The sequence below is a fragment of the Schistocerca piceifrons genome, chromosome 2 (genome assembly GCF_021461385.2).
Source record: "Schistocerca piceifrons isolate TAMUIC-IGC-003096 chromosome 2, iqSchPice1.1, whole genome shotgun sequence".
NCBI lineage: Eukaryota > Metazoa > Arthropoda > Insecta > Orthoptera > Acrididae > Schistocerca > Schistocerca piceifrons.
Window position 1 is genome coordinate 356,317,617 of NC_060139.1, and position 22,043 is coordinate 356,339,659.

The following is a 22,043-nucleotide window of genomic DNA, read 5'->3' on the forward strand; positions in this document are numbered from 1 at the left end:
CTTTCTAGCACTGACTGATTGGATAGCTAAGCTGAAGCCGAAAGGTAAAGTGATTCACTTGCTTTGAACAGTGAAGGCTCCATTAGTCATATTTAGGAGCCTTTGGTCTGATGGCATTAAAGTGAAAACCTCAATTGTCAAATATAGATTGAGGAAAGCCTATGTGAGTGTAGGATTAGGAACAAAGAATGAAACTCGCTGAACCATGGCGATATGCAGTGCGAAGATAGGTTAGCAATCACAGCCAGGTATCACAGTGGTAAACAAATGCAGCTCCAGACAACTTATATGCTGAAGTGACTGGGTCACACAGTAGACAGACGTGAAAACAAAACTTAATGAAAGCACCGAGTGGCGGTCCTGATAGAAAAATTGGGTTGAAATAAAGTAAATGCTGATCAAAGTCAGTTAAAAATTATGGAATAGAATAAAAATACTTTTTAAAAGTTTGAAAGTAGGTGAACTAGTGGCAAGTGTTTCAGTGAACTGCTAACAATGGACCAAAATATCAATCTAAATGAACAGGAGTAGGGGAGGGGTAAGAGGGGAAATGATAGGAGATAGTAAACACATGGAGGGAGGGGGGGAGGAAGTAAAAAAACGCAGTCTTTAAAAATTTTGGGGTAATGGGAAAACTAAACACTAAGCCACAGTGGTAGAGACAAAGGCAGCAAAGTCAGGAGCAGACCGACCAGTCACAAAAAAAGAAGAAAGAAAACTACCTAAATTTTGACAAGGCGGACATCATGGTAACAAAAAATTTAGTTTTTAGTTACCAATCAAACATTGTTTAACCCGATACGAAACTTCCTGGCAGATTAAAACTGTGTGCCGGACCGAGACTCGAACTCGGGACCAATCGCGGGCAAGTGCTCTACCCTCTGAGCTACCCAAGCACGACTAACACCCCATCCTCACAGCTTTACTTCCACCAGTACCTCGTTTCCTACTTTCCAAACTTCACAGAAGCTCTCCTGCAAATCTTGCAGAACGAGCACTGCTGGAAGAAAGGATATTGCAGAGAGTTACTGGCAGAAGTAAAGCTGTGAGGACAGGGCGTAAGTCGTGCTTGGGTAGCTCAGATGGTAGGGCACTTGCCTGCGAAAGGCAGAGGTCTCAAGTTCGAGTCTCGGTCCGGCACACAGTTTTAATCTGCCAGGAAGTTTCATATCAGCGCACACTCCGCTGCAGAGTGACAATTTTCAAGGGACTTAAAAAAATGGCGTAAAATACGAGAAAATGTAAAGTGTGGGAAATAACATTTTAAGCTTTAAAAGTTACCTATAGGATACCCCATTGCGTTTTCGCACTTCATATATGATATATGTACAGAAAGTCATCAAAAGACTTGTCAGGGACATGTTTACTGTCTAATAAAGATTTATTACCCAACAAAAAACGCTGATGTAACTATAACTGATAACTGTCTGGGAAGTAGGAATGTTTGGCTCAATTTCATACATCAAGATTGATGTTTTTGAAAGCCTGCAGCTGTCATTCATTATTTAAATAATGAAATACTGTACAAGTTACAAATTTTTTCATGCATGATGTGTTTCAAGAATTTTTTCTCGTTGTCAAGTGCAAATATGTACATAAGTATTTTGAGTGGTGTTTGAACATGTTATTCTGCATCTCATGCACTGTAGTTGTCTGTTTGAGGTTATCAGGTATCCTGCCTCCTCAGTTATGTTGAAAACCACACAGATGGGAACTATCATTCACATTGTTTGTTTGTGTAACATCACAAAAAATACAAATGTAAATATTGCACTCGACAACAAGAATAAAGTCTCAAAACACGTTTTGCTCAGCATGAAAAAAATGTGTTATTGGCACTGTGTTTACACTAAAAACATTTGAGCAATGCAAAGTGAATGACAGTGGCAACTAGTGCTACAAGTGGCCAAATGCCAAAAGGCGCTAAGTATGGCTCAACAAAGGTGTCAAAATGAAATGGTTTACATTAATTTTTGTCTTCTCTGACTGTTTTCTTTACTGTTGTCTGTGGTGTCATCACTGTTGTTATCCTAATAAGAGAGCTGTGAAAATTATATCTTCATTGTCGCATATATTTGGCTATGTTATGTGAATGTGTTGTGATTTCTGTGGTTGTGGCTACAGTGGGACCTGAGAACACACAAATTCATATTCTGGAGGGAACGAAACCTTGTTACACAAAGCGCCTAGCATCCAACGCATGTTAGTCTATCAATTATTCATATGACTTTGAAACCCATCTCTGTTGGTTTTTTAACATTTTTGAACACATTCTAAGTTGATTTCTGAATGAATCATAAGTTGAAGGGATGAATGCCAACTGCTGGCTGATTGTTTTGTTGATTGGGTTTGACAATGGTGAGCGTTGTTATAATTACTAGAGAAATACATAGATTCAAACTACCACAGTGAAAATAAATGAATAACAGGTAATAAAGATGATGCATTACCTTCTCAGTGTATCAAAGAAAATGAAACTTTAACAGAAAATTTTTGGCCAGATCGCTATACTAGTAAGGGCCAGTTGTGCAGTCCCCGTCTAGCAGCCTCTTTAAAGTTCTATTTTGGAAGTAGCGCAGAAAACGTGTTGTACGAAATGTAACAATGCCTAACCGGAGAATAGTCAGGGGATAACTAAACCGGTGATTCTGGCGGAGTTAGTGACGTTAACCGGTGAATAAGCTTTGACATTGGCAGGAATAGTTACAGAATCATCTAGTATTGCCCCGGATCGGAAATATCATAGATCTGGAACTGATGCGCAGAGCAGTCTGACTTACTGTGGGGAAATGGGTAGTCTCCACATGACCCCTGTTTACATGTAGTTTCAGCTCTCACATCATATGAAAACAAAACAGATTTTTGTGGCTGGGAGCCATCAAGTGAATTAAAATACTTCACATAATTACAGAAGGCTAAAATGTGTTATTAGTTTCAGATTTTATTTTATTTCCACCTTTCTGACAGTCAAGCATTTATTGCCTTGCAGAACAATGAAGTTGTTTTTGTCAGTTTGCTAAAGAAATTTTCTTTTATTAATCTTTTCTGCTGAGGCAGACAATATATTTGAAATGAAGTGTTTTATTCCACATTTCAAGTGCACGTTTTCAACTTCTAGCGCGTATGGCATTATGCCGTAATAAACAACCAAACATGAGGTAAGACAGTACTGGTTCTCCAAGAAAGTTTACATCCCAAAAACCACATTGAAAAGCTTAATAGCAGGTCGTGGCTACTTCACTGGGAATCTGGACATACGAATGTGCACTTCAAATATGCACTTTAAATGTGCACATTTTAGCATGGGTCACGAAATTCTGATGCTCTCAGAGTATCTTCTGATGTCTTGTTTCTTTTATAACATAATGTAAGATCTTTTAATGTTTTACACATACAAACATACGGGGTCCCTACGACATCGTAGCTGTGTAAGCGCGGTGACGCCTGTCATCTGGCACTCTCTGGCAACTGCAGAAACAAACCTATTTCTAACAGGTCGCGGGAAAATATTCTGAATGGTGGCTTGAAAAGCGTTACTGTCAAAGTAAATATCTTTTTACGCAAGTTGAACTGTGTGCGAAAATGTACGATGAATTTCTTAAATCACAGAGCGTTTGACTCTCATTTAAAAATGAACTCTTTGATGACAACCCATTTAGATGAATTTCGAGCCCAGAAGATCCGACATGTATGTTGTTATTAAGAATTTTACTGGCACATTTATGTGATATATCTTAAATTGTAATAGGCACATAAAAGGCCAACATTATATGTGAAAGCTTAACTTCTCTTGCAGCATATTGACCTTAGAGACCAATATTGTATGTGAAAGCTTTGCTTTTCTTTTAGCAACACTATATATATTAATTTAAACCATTAACTTTTCCTGTTTGTGTGTTCGCGCTACTTAAGTGGTGTTGCTATTGCCTGACTACATCACGTGTCCTAAGCTCTGAATACTCGCAGTCATCGGCTGGCAAGATCACATGACATGAGCTATGACTGGCTTACAAAAGCACATTGCAATCTCGATTTCAATGCTTTGTAAAGTAACATGCAGTGTTTGGTGGAATTTGAATTTATACTTCTGTAATACAAAAATTTGCAGCGTACATGTTGCTGCACATCAAAGACCTTTCCAAAACGTGTTTCTTTCCCTGTGTTTCGTTTTCTAAGGTGCCGGGAAATTCTACACCTGGGTATAAAACCATAACCATTCAAAGGACTGATAAGTTATACAGTTCGCAGAGAACATATACTGTCAGTTAAAAGGGAAAAAGTATGTTTTCACGCAGGAGAAAGTGTATTTTTAACTGGAAAATCTGGGAAATTTTTTTCTTTGTCTGCGTATACCCCCAGCTCTACCAACCAGCAGTTTAATTCAAGATGATAAAGTGATTAGGTCTTACAATTTCATGCAAAAAAATAAACTTAGGATACCGACTGCAAAATTCTTCCCCATATGGGCTTAAAAAAAAAGGCTGTCAGATATAACAAAAATATGTTTGAGATGTCTGCAATAAAAAAGTATTTTCATACTCAGAAGGAATTGTTCCTTAAAGTATTTATTCTGTAGGTTGTTGATGAAGATGTCTGCTAAACAACCAGCTAAACTACTACTGCTTTCATAGTAGATTGAGTTTGGCATTTGCTGTTCTTAATGTACTACATAATCACACAACTTTGTTTCTCACAGGTCAGTATTCTTTTTAATGAAATTACTACTGGGTCAATTACTAATTCATTCTGTACATTTTCCTTGCGACTTCTTGTTCAGTGTTTTGTTTAGCACAGCTTTTTCATGAGTGTTTTATTAGTGATTTTATTTTGTGAATTATTTTTTGATGTTGTTGTTGTTGTTGTTGTTGTTGTGGTCTTCAGTCCTGAGACTGGTTTGATGCAGCTCTCCATGCTACTCTATCCTGTGCAAACTTCCTCATCTCCCAGTACCTACTGCAACCTACATCCTTCTGAATCTGCTTAGTGTATTCATCTCTTGGTCTCCCTCTACGATTTTTACCCTCCGCGCTGCCCTCCAATACCAAATTGGTGATCCCTTGATGCCCCAACACATGTCCTACCAACCGATCCCTTCTTCTAGTCAAGTTGTGCCACAAACTTCTCCCCAATCCTATTCAATACTTCCTCATTAGTTATGTGATCTACCCATCTAATCTTCAGCATTCTTCTGTAGCACCACATTTCGAAAGCTTTTATTCTCTTCTTGTCCAAACTATTTATCGTCTATGTTTCACTTCCATACATGGCTACACTCCGTACAAATACTTTCAGAAACGACTTCCTGACACTTAAATCAATACTCGATGTTAACAAATTTCTCTTCTTCAGAAACACTTTCCTTGCCATTGCCAGTCTACATTTTATATCCTCTCTACTTAGACCATCATCAGCTATTTTGCTCCCCAAATAGCAAAACTCCTTTACTACTTTAAGTGTCTCATTTCCTAATCTAATTCCCTCAGCATCACCCGACTTAATTAGACTACATTCCATTATCCTTGTTTTGCTTTTGTTGATGTTCATCTTATATCCTCCTTTCAAGACACTGTCCATTCCATTCAACTGCTCTTCCAAGTCCTTTGCTGTCTCTGACAGAATTACAATGTCATCGGCGAACCTCAAAGTTTTTATTTCTTCTCCGTGGATTTTAATAGCTACTCCAAATTTTTCTTTTGTTTCCTTCACGGCTTGCTCAATATACAGATTGAAAACATCGGGGAGAGACTACAACCCTGTCTCGCTCCCTTCCCAACCACTGCTTCCCTTTCATGCCCCTCCACTCTTATAACTGCCATCTGGTTTCTGTACAAATTGTAAATAGCCTTTCACTCCCTGTATTTTACCCTTGCCACCTTCAGAATTTGAAAGAGCGTATTCCAGTCAACATTGTCAAAAGCTTTCTCTAAGTCTACAAATGCTAGAAATGTAGGTTTGCCTTTCCTTAATCTAGCTTCTAAGATAAGTCGTAGGATCAGTATTGCCTCAGGTGTCCCAACATTTCTACGGAATCCAAACTGATCTTCCCCGAGGTCGGCTTCTACTAGTTTTTCCATTCGTCTGTAAAGAATCCGCGTTGGTATTTTGCAGCCGTGACTTATTAAACTGATAGTTCGGTAATTTTCACATTTGTCAACACCTGCTTTCTTTGGGATTGGAATTACTATATTCTTCTTGAAGTCTGAGGGTATTTCGCCTGTTTCATACATCTTGCTCACCAGATGGTAGAGTTTCGTCTGGAATGGCTCTCCTGAGGCTGTCAGTAGTTCTAATGGAATGTTGTCTACTCCTGGGGCCTTGTTTTGACTCAGGTCTTTCAGTGCTCTGTCAAACTCTTCACGCAGTATCGTATCTCCCATTTCATGTACATCCTATTCCATTTCCATAATATTGTCCTCAAGTACATCGCCCTTGTATAGACCCTCTATATACTCCTTCCACCTTTCTGCTTTCCCTTCTTTGCTTCGAACTGGGTTTCCATCAAAGCTCTTGATATTCATGCAAGTGGTTCTCCTTTCTCCAGAGGTCTCCTTAATTTTCCTATACACAGTATCTATCTTACCCCTACTGAGATAAGCCTCTACATCCTTACATTTGTCCTCTAGCCATCCCTGCTTAGCCATTTTGCACTTCCTGTCAATCTCATTTTTGAGACGTTTGTATTCCTTTTTTCCTGCTTCATTTACTGCATTTTTATATTTTTTCCTTTCATCAATTAAATTCAATATTTCTTCTGTTACCCAAGGGTTTCTACTAGCCCTCGTCTTTTTACCTGTTTGATCCTCTGCTGCCTTCACTATTTCATTCCTCAAAGTTACCCATTCTTCTTCTACTGTATTTCTTTCCCCCATTCCTGTCAGTTGTTCCCTTATGCTCTCCCTGAAACTCTGTACAACCTCTGGTTCTTTCAGTTTATCCAAGTCCTATCTCCTTAAATTCCCACGTTTTTGCAGTTTCTTCAGTTTTAATCTACAGTTAATAACCAATAGATTGTGGTCAGAGTCTACATCTGCCCCTGGAAATGTCCTAAAAATCTGTCTTACCATTATATAATCTATCTGATACCTTTTAGTATCTCCATGGTTCTTCCATGTATACAACCTTCTTTCATGATTTTTAAACAAAGTGTTAGCTATCGCCCCTGTATAGACCCTCTATATACTCCTTCCACCTTTCTGCTTTCCCTTCTTTGCTGGTAGATAATTGGGCCCATTAAATGAAGAAAGTTACTCTTACAAACGGAATGACCAAATCGGCTGAATTCATGAACAAACATGGAACATGGAACTGTCCAGTACATAGTTGCGGAACATGCTCTAAATCAGGCGTCCAAACTTTCAGCTTATCTGGACTATTTTTTGATATGTATTTGAATAAAAAGGGAAATAAATGAGAAACAGCTCCTTGCTTTCCGCCTTGGAATGTCATCTTGGTTATAGATAATGATAAACAAGCCTGCTTTACTTCATTTTTTTGGAGATATAAAAAATAATCTTTCTCTGTAGCCAAATCTGCATTCTGGAATGAAACACATCAGCATTTTTTGTTCTTCACCTTTAAATATGAGTATCTATAATTCGTATCACCACATTATCACCAGTCTTAAATTCTTCAATGTACTTGCATCACAGTGAACAAACTCAAGAAATCAGCATGGACAATAGCAACACACATTCCCATACAATAAAATTGTGTCAACTTGAGTCTCAAATGACATTGCTGTTCATAATTCACAGGTATGCCACCTGTTCTATGCTACCTGTGTCAACACATGGAGAGTCTGCACACTTTCTTCTTCTACTTGCTAGGCCTTTTGCTAAAGCACTGATGAATATTTAGTGCCTTAAACCTTAGGTCTTTACTTACTTTACACAATGCAACCGTATTTGTATATCATTGAAAGTAAAGCCCAGAAACTTGTTTCCTAGGAATTAAGGCCTGTGACCTGTATTTTAAGTACAGAGGGGGCCATAAGTCAATTGTCAAAAGTGTTTGGTGCATTAATACTGAACAGATGAGAGTACAAATTTATTATCAACAGATCAATATATATAGAGATCAGTGAACCCACAAAAGAGGCTAAAAGTGGTTTCCACGCTGTTCAGAGCTGACACTGATTTACAAATTTTCACACAAACCTTCTGGAACTGTAGGTTTTCAAATTTTGATTTCTTTCGTTCTTCCAAATGCTCAACATCACATATCTTGACAGAGTAAACCTCATTTTTTAGTGTACCTCAGACAGAAAAATTTATGGATGTGATACCTGGGGCTCGTGGATGCCACTCAATAGTACATCATCTGCCAATACATTCATCAAAGCTTTCATTTAGAATTTCTCTCACAATTAACTCCAAAATGTGGGGTTGCTGCATCTTGTTGCCATATCAGATTTCCCTTAACTCTCTGCAGATGTTCAAAAAGTGGCCTATTGTCCAGTTCTAATAACATTTCTTGAAGCATATGTAGGTAATTTACAGAACTGACAGTACTGTTTAAAAAAAATAAAGTCTAATTTGCCCTACGCTGAAAATCGTTGTCAAACACTTACACCAGGAGAACTGAATTCTGTTGCCACTGCGACATGGGAATTGTATAATCTCACTTGATACTGAAATTTGCATTTCCTTTTCCATTCACTCCAAAAGTCACTTTGTTGCTCCAATGCTTTTGTAAAATTTGGGATAGGCTTTTTGTCGGATTGTGTAAAAGTCATCGAATTCCATATGCTCGTTCATGTCATCTTCGTTTGGGTCTTGATGTGAAGTAACCTATATGGTTTAAATTTCAACTTTTTTTGAATCCTTAGGTTTGTTCATGCAATTCCATGCTCCTAGGGCAATTTTCTTTGTGGTTTAGTGGGTGGTTACAAAAAAGGAAAAAAAAGTGTGGTAACATTACAATCTGTTCTGAAGTAACAGACTTTGGCCTACCTGACTCAGGAAGCTTTGCTACTGACCCAGTCTCTTCAAATCTCAAATTTAATTTGTGAATACTGTGTGAAGATAGAAGTTGCACAGTTCCAAACACCACTGTAATTAAGGGCATATTTCCACCATGTGTGCAAAACAAATACACATTGCTCTGTAGTTATTTTTGTATTCATCATTTCTCTGCTAACAAACAACATAACATCAAACTGCTACTGTCAACTGACCTACAGGCACAAGACGCTAATAAAGTTCACAGCTGACTACCAATATGCTAGGAAAAACAAATTGTTATAAAGCATGTACACTGTAAAGCTAGTACTTCCTCTCCACTCCTCCAAACCCCACAGCTAGTTAACTGTTGTGAGGCTTTGAAGAGGAGCAGAAAATAGCTGTCCACAAAGAAAGTCATTACTTGCTATTATTGTAGCACTTAAAACTTATTCCTGATGTACCCCAGTCTTTTGACTGATAAGGTGTTACTCACTCGTTACCCGCAAAGCCATCTCGAAAGTAAGCTCTACCTGAGAAGCTGTATGTATGTTATGCTCCCAGGTAGTATTATAGGCATACAATCTAAAAATGTAGCTTTAAATGTTGTCTGTGTAGAAAAGAGTTTTGAATTCTCATCCATGGCAGGAGTTAGTGATCAAACACAGAACTTTAAAGGATTCTGGGATTGAAGTGAGGTGTCGGTTAGCTATATTGCAGTAGGGTATTTCTTTTGCAGATAGTAGGGGCAGAGTATTATAACAACTGGTCATTGTTCAGTCCTTTTCTCGTTGTAGGAGGGCAATTAAGATTTTCCTACTTTCACAAGTCTTGTCTGCCTGGTGATGGAACAGCCACGTACATTAACTATGCCCGAGTGGATATGGGTTCATGAGCAAAGCTTCGTACTGACTGAGCAAAATAGTCATTGCTCAGAACAAGTCTTTCCTATTTTAATTCTGCAAGGTTGCAGATTTGAATACTGATCCAATACATAGCTTTAATTTGTCAAGGTGCTTAAAGTTCATTCGTGTTAAATGGGAAGATAGAACTTTCTAGAATGTCATCCGTATGTATTCGATTCTCAATTTGTAGAATTTTGTTAAGAGGCTGTCAAGAATCAGCATGTGAAATTACAGGTGTGGAGAAAACCACAGATATTCCATAAAAGAGAGAATTGGGAGGGCATCACATGCAGTCTCTTCAGATCAGGGTAGCATTGTTATTAGTGTTGCTGTTTCGTGCTGCAAAGAAAATAGACTGGTTGTGTCAATCTACCAGTGTCAGGTGTGGTTCCGAGGTTGGTATCTTTCCATCTTTGACAATTTTTACTCTCCTGAGATTTCAGTGGTTTTGAATTAACAATAGTGGATGGCTTTGGACAAAATAATTTGTATTGGTTCCAGCAATTACTTAGAACCAAATATTATTTGTACAATCATAATATTGTTTTTGAATACTGTGTTCCATTCATTATGTGGTAGCTTGTATTTTGTGCAAAAATCATTATGAACCTTAGTTTCAGACAAGTGATCCAGTTTGATTAACTGAGTTCTTTGTTTTGTTTTAGACTATTCCTCATTATTACCTGTCCCTGGACGTTGAATTGGACCAAGTCCTTAAGCTTCGTAAGCAGTTCAACGCGTTACTAGAAAAGGATAAAATTAAACTAAGTATAAATGATTTTGTAATCAAAGCAGCTGCACTGGCTTGCAAAAAGGTTCCAGAAGCAAACTCTTCATGGATGGACACAGTCATCAGAGAGTAAGTTTGACATTGAGTACAATTTTATCTTGTGGGATACACAGTTGAGGCAGTTTTGAAACATAGATAAATTAAATAGTTATTGGACCCATTCTTGGAGTTATTAGGAGTTACTTGGTTTCCTCGTATTCCAATTTAGGCATCTGTGTTACTAAATGATTAGCCCAGTACCAGCTACCGGTGGCAAGTTGCCTATCTAACAGCTTCCAGGGGCACTAAAATTTGATTTTCAATATTTCATGTAAATATTGACCAAATTTAAAAATTTAAAATTTTATCATAATTTACACATTACAAGCTACACTCCTATATTAAAAGTTTAACACAACAAGACAAGTATTACAGTTAGAAACTGTGTTGTTGGTCTTGAGATTGCGTAACTGGGAAAAAGTTCATTGCTTACTACATTTTCAGTGTTTATGCAGTAAGACTTCAGTAGCAGACATTGTGGTTTAGATTATTACTTTTTTTGCTACCAACTCTATTTACAACACACTTTGTAGACAGTGTCCCCATATACTACTGATTGTACCTGCAAAATTATATCATTGTGTGACTTAAAGTTCAGGAGATGTGACATCATAAACATTTAAATGCTGGAAAAACTAGCTTTCATTTAAAATGGAGTGAAAATTATCCTGACTATGTTCATCCACCATTTCATGAAGAGAACGCTTACCAACTGCCAGCAAAGTTTAAGGATAATTTGAAACCTTTTCCAAACTTTTTTTCACTTAAATGCTTAATGTCATATATTTAACACATTAACTAAGTTGTAAAGTAAACAAGCACTTCAAGCTGTTTTATACGTAGGAGTACAATTCTTGAAAAGTTCGGGGGTTTACTAATATACACTAATTGTCCAGTTCTCTAAAATACGTTTCTTTCTTGACGATGACCGTCTAATTTGAGCAGAATTTTTTACCTACAAGCCATTTCTTCATAGTTGGAAACAAGGAGGAATTGGATGGAGGCATATAGGCAGATACAAGAGATGCAGAAGCAATATCTAACACAATTCATGCAATTTTGCAGCAAAAACCCCAGATCAATGTGCTGACCATTGTCGTGATGAAATAATTATTTCTTCTTCACCGGATGTGATGTTTCATTCACTACCTTGTCAAAATGGGCTTAATCTCACTGTGATACATTAAAAAAAAAAGTCTGAAGGAAAAGTAAATTCTGTTTTAACTTCCTGTTCATGATAAGGTGATAGGTGATTAGAGACAGAGCACAAGCTCAGATTGAGGAAGGAAATCGGCAGTGCCCACTTGGAAGGGGGGAGGGGAATACTAGCACTCACCTTAAGTGATTCAGGGAAACCTAAATCTGGATAGCTTGACAGGGATTTGAACTACCCTTCTCCTGAATCCATTTCTAGTGCCTTCACTGCTCTAAGAAGGCTGCGTATGACACCTTTCATGTCCCCAAAATTTTTTTGCCTTAGCTTTGTGGCCAGTGGAACTGCTGTCACCTTTTTTGACGAAGATTCATGAGAGTGAGTTCAAGTATCACTTAAATGGCCCCAACTCCCAACTCATCTCTAAATTTTAAAGCTGCACCCATTGTGCTAAAAATTGTCTATCGGTAACTTTACACGCAAGAAACTGTCATTTCTGTTGATACACCTAGCCTTTGCTACTTCATGCATGTTGGATTGATTGTGGGAATCGTGTAGCAGACTTTTTTCATTGCTTTCTTTGGTGTGCATATCTGCTGGGAATCCTGAATGATTGTTATTAAAAGTGAATGTTCAGCTATGTTTAAATGTGTAGTTGTTGTCATTTATGATGAAGGGCCTGTGCAAACAGCATCAAATTTTACTTTTACCTTGTCGTGCGTTTTCCAATTCACAGGCAATAATTGAATCACTGAACACAGTTGCACTTTTCTTACCCCATTATTAACCAAGCAGCACAACATATTGAAAGGGCTGACAGATCCAAACTGTCCTAGGAATCAAGGTTGTTTGTGTTTGTGTCATCAAGCAGATGTTGACACATGATGGTAACAGCAACTGCTGTTAGCAACAGCTTTCTTTAAACACAGTTCTTTATTTGCTTGCCCTCTTGCATGTAATACAGTAAGTGGGATATCAGATGTGCGACCCCTCTGTATCCCTGTCTCCCCTCACTCCGTTTTTCCCTCAGATTCTCTTCCAGTAAAAACTGAATTATGATCAGTTTCTTATTTATGTACCTATCTCTGCTTTGTTTATCCACTAAATACTATGTGGTTTTCTTTGGTCATTCCATTGTTGTTCTCAAGCATTTATTTTCTGTTAGCATACAGTTTCATTCAGATATAAGTTTGTAAATTGTATACATTTATTTATTGGATACTGTGGGCAGTTTACAGAAATCTGACATTGATTTGTGATGGATATCTTCATAATCTTGTTGGCAGAAAAGTTGTGGAAATTCCAGTCTTTCAAATTAACATGGTGTAAATGATGTATGAAAGGTCATAACCATTTTTTTAAAAAAAAATATTTTATATCTTGGTGCTAGAACTGTACTTTTCATCATTGTCAGTTCACTGATATATTTTTGACAGTTTGCCATCAATTCACTGTACAAGGTGTGTGAGAAAAGTAAAGGGACTGACAACATACAACGGATCTGGCAATGCTCTATTGTTCTACTTGCATATATCGGTGTGTTCATCCGTTCCAGATACTCAGCATTTCGGCTTCATACAGCCATCACGTTGTACTTGAGGGCAGTGAAGTTGTGTTTTTGCTGTGTGTTGTGAAAGAGGAACATTGGAATTTAGAGAAACATTGTATCATCAAGTTTTCCAGATTTCCGTAAAGCATTTGACACTGTGCCACACTGCCAACTGTTAATGAAGATAAAAGCATACATATCTCAGGGAGGTCAAGAACAGAACTGGTCTTATCTAAGCTTCATATTATGCTAGATGGCCTTTGTAGAGAAAAAAAGGGGGGGAAAATCTAATACTGCAGATTTTAATATGGACATCACTTTTGATAGTCACTGTGCTTAAAGATTAACTGACGTGGTAAAGAAACGTGGTTTCAAACTGAATTTCTTTGCATCTACCAGGGACAATTGTTAGTGAGCAATCTGTATTGGCAGTGTTCTAACTGATTATTTATATGAAGATGTGTGTAAATTTTGTCTCGAATCATGTATTTGAGTTCATTGTACATTGTTCATTGAGTTGCCACATACAGACAGGGACATTTAAAGTGTAAAAACCCTATGATAAGGACCTTTCGCAAAGGAATTGGGCTAATATTAAGTAAAAAGCTAAAAGAGAAAAAATTGTCATTTGATCCTTGTAACTCAAGTGATGAAAACTTTGAGAAATTCCTAAATAGTTTCCTTGGTGTTTTTAATGAAACATTTTCACTTAGACTCTGCAGCAATAAAGTGAAAATAAATTAAAGTGGGATTCTCAGAACAGGAAAAGGCAACTGAACCATAAAAATATACAAAGGGTGTATGGTCTGTCATTGCATCTGAGTTAGGTGTTAAAGCTTGTAACCAAGAAATTTCAAAAAATAACATTGAAGGAAACACTACTGTTAGTCTGACTCAAATACCAGAGTAATTTAATGGATTCTTTATAAATTTAGCAAAGTCTGATGTAAATGTAACAGATCATCACAACAAAATAAATCCCTTTGGCCTAAATGAAACTTCTGAACTCTTCAGAAAAATTGTAAAAGTTTCTGTGAAGGATGTAGAAAGTGCAATCCTAGTATTAAAAGAAAATGGCAGGTTGGGTTGGGATACCCACCAAAGTTATTAAAGCAGTATACAACAGGATTGCAAAGCCACTAGCTCAAATAATAAATCAGTGTTTTGAAGAGGGTTGTTTCCCAGAGGTACTGAAATATGCTGAAGTCAAACCACTCTTCAAAAAGGGATCAAGAGAGATCATAGGAAATTGTCGTGTCTCAATTCTCCCAGTCATATCTAAAATATTTGAAAAGGTTGCTGGTGCCCAAATCCAAAATTTCATTGCAAAATATTCTGTAATTCTAAACAATCACTTTGGTTTTCAACAAGGGAAAAACATCATAGAAGCAGTGAACAGCTTCATTGAGAAAATAAATAAATCATTACACAATTTCCTGCACCTTACAAAGGTGTTTAATACTGTAAATCATGCACTGCTTGTTTACAAACTTGAAAAGTATGGCATTAGGGACAGCGCTTAAATCCTACTTATCAAACAGAAAGCAAAGAGTTATCATCTCTTTAAATATGGGGCAAATTATTATTCTGGCTGGAAAAAAAAATCTAAGGGTGTTTCACAAGGCTCCATACTAGTTCCAGTCATATTTCTCATATATGTAAATGACTGACTATTAAATATCAGCTCCCTGTTTGCCCAGAGACATCAATACATGGGAATGAAAATTTATAACAAGTTAGAAGGGAACAGGTTAATGCAGATTAATTTTGGTCCACATAAAAGAAAGCTATATGAGATGTTGTTGTCTTCTGCAGTCCTGAGACTGGTTTGATGCAGCTCTCCATGCTACTCTATCCTGTACAAGCTTCATCATCTCCCAGTACTTACTGCAACCTACATCCTTCTGAATCTGCTTAGTGTATTCATCTCACGATTTTTACCCTCCACGCTGCCCTCCAATGCTAAATTTGTGATCCCTTGATGCCTCAGAACATGTCCTACCAACTGGTCCCTTCTTCTTGTCAAGTTGTGCCGCAAACTCCTCTTCTCCCCAATGCTATTCAGTACCTCCTCGTTAGTTATGTGATCTACCCATCTAATCTTCAGCATTCTTCTGTAGCACCACATTTCGAAAGCTTCTATTCTCTTCTTGTCTAAGCTATTTATTTTCCATGTTTCACTTCCGTACATGGCTACACTCCATACAAATACTTTCAGAAATGACTTCCTGACACTTAAATCTATACTCGATGTTAACAAATTTCTCTTCTTCAGAAACGATTTCCTTGCCATTGCCAGTCTACATTTTATATCCTCTCTACTTCGACCATCATCAGTTATTTTGCTCCCCAAATAGCAAAATTCCTTTACTATTTTAAGTGTCTCATTTCCTAATCTAATTCCCTCAGCATCACCCGACTTAATTCAACAACATTCCATTATCCTTGTTTTGCTTTTGTTGATGTTCATCTTATATCCTCCTTTCAAGATACTGTCCATTCCGTTCAACTGCTCTTCCAAGTCCTTTGCTGTCTCTGACAGAATTACAATGTCATCGGCGAACATGAAAGTTTTTATTTCTTCTCCATGGATTTTAATACCTACTCCGAATTTTTCTTTTGTTTCCTTTACTGCTTGCTCGATATACAGATTGAATAACATTGGGGAGAGGCTACAACCCTGTCTCACTCCCTTCCCAACCACTGCTTCCCTTTCATGTCCCTCGGCTCATAACTGCCATCTGGTTTCTGTACAAATTCTAAATAGCCTTTCGCTCCCTGTATTTTACCCCTGCCACCTTCAGGTTTGCCTTTCCTTAATCTTTGTTCTAAGGTAAGTCATAAGGTGAGTATTGCCTCACGTGTTCCAACATTTCTACGGAATCCAAACCGATCTTCCCCGAGGTCGGCTTCTACCAGTTTTTCCACTCGTCTGAAAAGAATTCGTGTTAGTATTTTATATCTGTGATTACATGATGATGGCGTCCTCTTGGGTAAAATATTCCGGAGGTAAAATAGTCCCCCATTCGGATCTCCGGGCGGGGACTACTCAAGAGGATGTCGTTATCAGGAGAAAGAAAACTGGCGTTCTACGGATCGGAGCGTGGAATGTCAGATCCCTTAATCGGGCAGGTAGGTTAGAAAATTTAAAAAGGGAAATGGATAGGTTGAAGTTAGATATAGTGGGAATTAGTGAAGTTCGGTGGCAGGAGGAACAAGACTTCTGGTCAGGTGACTACAGGGTTATAAACACAAAATCAAATAGGGGGAATGCAGGAGTAGGTTTAATAATGAATAGGAAAATAGGAATGCGGGTAAGCTACTACAAACAGCATAGTGAACGCGTTATTGTGGCCAAGATAGATACGAAGCCCACACCTACTACAGTAGTACAAGTTTATATGCCAACTAGCTCTGCAGATGATGAAGAAATTGAAGAAATGTATGATGAAATAAAAGAAATTATTCAGATTCTGAAGGGAGACGAAAATTTAATAGTCATGGGTGACTGGAATTCGAGTGTAGGAAAAGGAAGAGAAGGAAACACTGTAGGTGAATATGGATTGGGGGACAGAAATGAAAGAGGAAGCCGCCTGGTAGAATTTTGCACAGAGCACAACATAATCATAACTAACACTTGGTTTAAGAATCATGAAAGAAGGTTGTATACATGGAAGAACCCTGGAGATACTAAAAGGTATCAGATAGATTATATAATGGTAAGACAGAGATTTAGGAACCAAGTTTTAAATTGTAAGACATTTCCAGGGGCAGATGTGGACTCTGACCACAATCTATTGGTTATGACCTGTAGATTAAAACTGAAGAAACTGCAAAAAGGTGGGAATTTAAGGAGATGGGACCTGGATAAACTAAAAGAACCAGAGGTTGTACAGAGATTCAGGGAGAGCATAAGGGAGCAATTGACAGGAATGGGGGAAATAAATACAGTAGAAGAAGAATGGGTAGCTTTGAGGGATGAAGTAGTGAAGGCAGCAGAGGATCAAGTAGGTAAAAAGACGAGGGCTAGTAGAAATCCTTGGGTAACAGAAGAAATATTGAATTTAATTGATGAAAGGAGAAAATATAAAAATGCAGTAAGTGAAACAGGCAAAAAGGAATACAAACGTCTCAAAAATGAGATCGACAGGAAGTGCAAAATGGCTAAGCAGAGATGGCTAGAGGACAAATGTAAGGATGTAGAGGCCTATCTCACTAGGGGTAAGATAGATACTGCCTACAGGAAAATTAAAGAGACCTTTGGAGATAAGAGAACCACTTGTATGAACATCAAGAGCTCAGATGGAAACCCAGTTCTAAGCAAAGAAGGGAAAGCAGAAAGGTGGAAGGAGTATATAGAGGGTCTATACAAGGGCGATATACTTGAGGACAATATTATGGAAATGGAAGAGGATGTAGATGAAGATGAAATGGGAGATACGATACTGCGTGAAGAGTTTGACAGAGCACTGAAAGACCTGAGTCGAAACAAGGCCCCAGGAGTAGACAATATTCCATTGGAACTACTGACGGCCGTGGGAGAGCCAGTCCTGACAAAACTCTACCATCTGGTGAGCAAGATGTATGAAACAGGCGAAATACCCACAGACTTCAAGAAGAATATAATAATTCCAATCCCAAAGAAAGCAGGTGTTGACAGATGTGAAAATTACCGAACTATCAGCTTAATAAGTCACAGCTGCAAAATACTAACACGAATTCTTTACAGACGAATGGAAAAACTAGTAGAAGCCAACCTCGGGGAAGATCAGTTTGGATTCCGTAGAAATGTTGGAACACGTGAGGCAATACTGACCTTACGACTTATCTTAGAAGAACGATTAAGGAAAGGCAAACCTACGTTTCTAGCATTTGTAGACTTAGAGAAAGCTTTTGACAATGTTGACTGGAATACTCTCTTTCAAATTCTAAAGGTGGCAGGGGTAAAATACAGGGAGCGAAAGGCTATTTACAGTTTGTACAGAAGCCAGATGGCAGTTATAGGAGTCGAGGGACATGAAAGGGAAGCAGTGGTTGGGAAGGGAGTAAGACAGGGTTGTAGCCTCTCCCCGATGTTGTTCAATCTGTATATTGAGCAAGCAGTAAAGGAAACAAAAGAAAAATTTGGAGTAGGTATTAAAATTCATGGAGAAGAAATAAAAACTTTGAGGTTCGCCGATGACATTGTAATTCTGTCAGAGACAGCAAAGGACTTGGAAGAGCAGTTGAATGGAATGGACAGTGTCTTGAAAGGAGGATATAAGATGAACATCAACAAAAGCAAAACAAGGATAATGGAATGTAGTCTAATTAAGTCGGGTGATGCTGAGGGAATTAGATTAGGAAATGAGACACTTAAAGTAGTAAAGGAGTTTTGCTATTTGGGGAGCAAAATAACTGATGATGGTCGAAGTAGAGAGGATATAAAATGTAGGCTGGCAATGGCAAGGAAAGCGTTTCTGAAGAAGAGAAATTTGTTAACATCCAGTGTTGATTTAAGTGTCAGGAAGTCATTTCTGAAAGTATTCGTATGGAGTGTAGCCATGTATGGAAGTGAAACATGGACGATAAATAGTTTGGACAAGAAGAGAATAGAAGCTTTCGAAATGTGGTGCTACAGAAGAATGCTGAAGATTAGATGGGTAGATCACGTAACTAATGAGGAAGTATTGAATAGGATTGGGGAGAAGAGAAGTTTGTGGCACAACTTGACCAGAAGAAGGGATCGGTTGGTAGGACATGTTCTGAGGCATCAAGGGATCACCAATTTAGTATTGGAGGGCAGCGTGGAGGGTAAAAATCGTAGAGGGAGACCAAGAGATGAATACACTAAGCAGATTCAGAAGGATGTAGGTTGCAGTAGGTACTGGGAGATGAAAAAGCTTGCACAGGATAGAGTAGCATGGAGAGCTGCATCAAACCAGTCTCAGGACTGAAGACCACAACAACAACAATCTGTGGCTTATTAAACTGATAGTTCGGTAATTTTCACTATCTATCAACACCTGCTTTCTTTAGGATTGGAATTATTATATTCTTCTTGCAATCTGAGGGTATTTCGCCTGCCTCATACATCTTGCTCACCAGATGGTAGAGTTTTGCCAGGACTGGCTCTCCCAAGGCTGTCAGTAGTTCTAATGGAATGTTGCCTACTCCGGGGGCCTTGTTTCGACTCGGGTCTTTCAGTGTTCTGTCAAACTCTTCACGCAGTATCGTATCTCCCATTTCATCTACATCCTATTCCATTTCCATAATATTGTCCTCAAGTACATCGCTCTTGTATAGACCCTCTCTATACTCTTTCCACCTTTGTGCTTTCTCTTCTTTGCTTAGAACTGGGTTTCCATCTGAGCTCGAGATATTCATACAAGTAGTTCTCTTTTCTCCAAAGGTCTCTTTAATTTTCCATTTTGGACTTCCTGTCGATCTCATTTTTCAGACGTTTGTATTCCTTTTTGCCTGCTTCATTTACTGCATTTTTATATTTTCTCCTTTCATCAATTAAATTCAATATTTCTTCTGTTACCCAAGGTTTTCTACTATCCCTCATTATTTTACCTACTTGATCCTCTGCTGCCTTCACTACTTCATCCCTCAGAGCTACCCATTCTTCTTCTACTGTATTTCTGTCCCCGATTCCTGTCAGTTGTTCCCTTATGCTCACCCTGAAAATCTGCACAGCCTCTGGTTTCTTCAGTTTATCCAGGTCCCACCTCCTTAAATTCCCACCTTTTTGCAGTTTCTTCAGTTTTAATCTACAGTTCATAACCAATAGATTGTGGTCAGAGTCCACATGTGCCCCTGAAAATGTCTTACAATTTAAAACCTGGTTCCTAAATCTCTGTCTTACCACTATATAATCTATCTGATACCGACTAGTATCTCCAGAATTCTTTCATGTATACAACTCTCTTTCATGATTCTTGAACCAAGTGTTAGCTATGATTAAGTTATGCTCTGTGCAAAATTCTACGAGACGGCTTCGTCTTTCATTTCTTAGCCCCAATCCATATTCACCTACGATGTTTCCTTCTCTCCCTTTTCCTACTGCCGAATTTCAGTCACCCATGACTATTAAATTTTCGTCTCACTTCACAATCTGAATAATTTCTTTTATTTCATCATACATTTCTTCAATTTCTTCGTCATCTGCAGAGCTAGTTTGCATATAAACTTGTACTACTGTAGTAGGCGTGGACTTCGTGGCTATCTTGGCCACAATAATGCATTCGCTATGCTGTTTGTAGTAGTTTACCCGCACTCCTATTTTTTTATTCTTTATTAAACCTACTCCTGCATTACCCCTATTTGCTTTTGTATTTATAACTGTGTATTCACCTGACCAAAAATCTTGTTCCTCCTGTCACTGAACTTCACAAATTCCCACTATATGTCACTTTAACCTGTCCATTTCCCTTTCTAAATTTTCTAACGTACCTGCCCGATTAAGGGATATGACATTCCATGCTCCGATCCATAGAACGCCAGTTTTCTTTCTCCTGATAACGACGTCCTCTTGAGTAGTCCCTGCTCGGAGATCCGAATGGGGGACTATTTTACCTCCGGAATATTTTACCCAAGAGGACGCCATCATCATTTAACCATACAGTTAAGGTGCGTGCCCTCGGGAAAAATTACAGCTGTAGTTTTCCCTTGCTTTCAGCCGTTTGCAGTACCAGCACAGCAAGGCCGTTTTGGTTAGTGTTACAAGGCCAGAACAGTCAATTATCCAGACTGTTGCCCCTGCAACTACTGAAAAGGCTTCTGCCCCTCTTCAGGAACTACACGTTTGTCTGGCCTCTCAACAGATACCCCTCCGTTGTGGTTGCACCTACGGTACAGCCATCTGTATCGCTGAGGCACAAAAGCCTCCCCACCAATGGCAAGGTCCAAGGTTCATTTTTGGGGGGGGGGGGGGGGGGGTTATATGAGATACTGGCTCTGAAATGTTATTACTCAGTGGATGAATTCATGAAGGCTGAACTGGAAATTTGAGCTGGGTACAATGCATTACATATCCCAAGAAATATCATGATAGTGTTAGTATTTATTTTCGTGCTATTATTTATTAGTAGAAAAATCATTTTAACTGTATTATAAATTTTTGACACATCTCCTGTTCACAAGTCCGCACCTCGTGGTCTAGTGGCTAGTGTTGCTGTCTCTGGGCCAAGGGGTCCCAGGTTCGATTCCCAGCTGGGATGTGGATTTTCTCTGTCCGGGGACTGGGTGTTTCATCATCATTCATGAGAGTGGCTAGATTGGACTGCACAAAAAAAATTGGGCTGTGTAAAAATTGAGTCTTTGTTCGGGCACTGATGACCACGCAGTTGAGTGCCCCACAAAGCAGTCATCATCATCCTGTTCACAAACCAAATGGATTGCAAATGTATGTCACGAGATGAGTAAACCACAAGGGTAAGCAGCAGTCTGTGGCTGTGCAGTGATAGAGGCAGCAGAGAAGATGACTGTGGTGACAGGCTGCAGAGGTGGAGGCGGTCCGCGCTGACTACTCCACTCGGCAGCAGTGGCACCCAGAGAGAAGATGTCGCCACAGGGGCTGGTGCAGATGGTGTAGGTGGCTGCAGGAGCAGAGGGCTCTCCACTGCACTGTTGTTTACACAGGGGATGGAGCTGGTAGTGTCATGACACGAAGCCATCAAAGTTG

General features: G+C 38.7%; 1 protein-coding gene across 1 annotated transcript in view; it reads left to right on the top strand.

Annotated features, from left to right (window-relative positions):
• LOC124777232 (dihydrolipoyllysine-residue acetyltransferase component of pyruvate dehydrogenase complex, mitochondrial) overlaps nucleotides 1-22,043 on the top strand; it is a 90,081-nt gene that overhangs the window by 50,509 nt on the left and 17,529 nt on the right. The window contains exon 6 of the mRNA XM_047252559.1: nucleotides 10,510-10,703. Coding sequence (XP_047108515.1) covers nucleotides 10,510-10,703 — 194 coding nt within the window. The remainder of the gene's footprint in view (nucleotides 1-10,509; nucleotides 10,704-22,043) is intronic.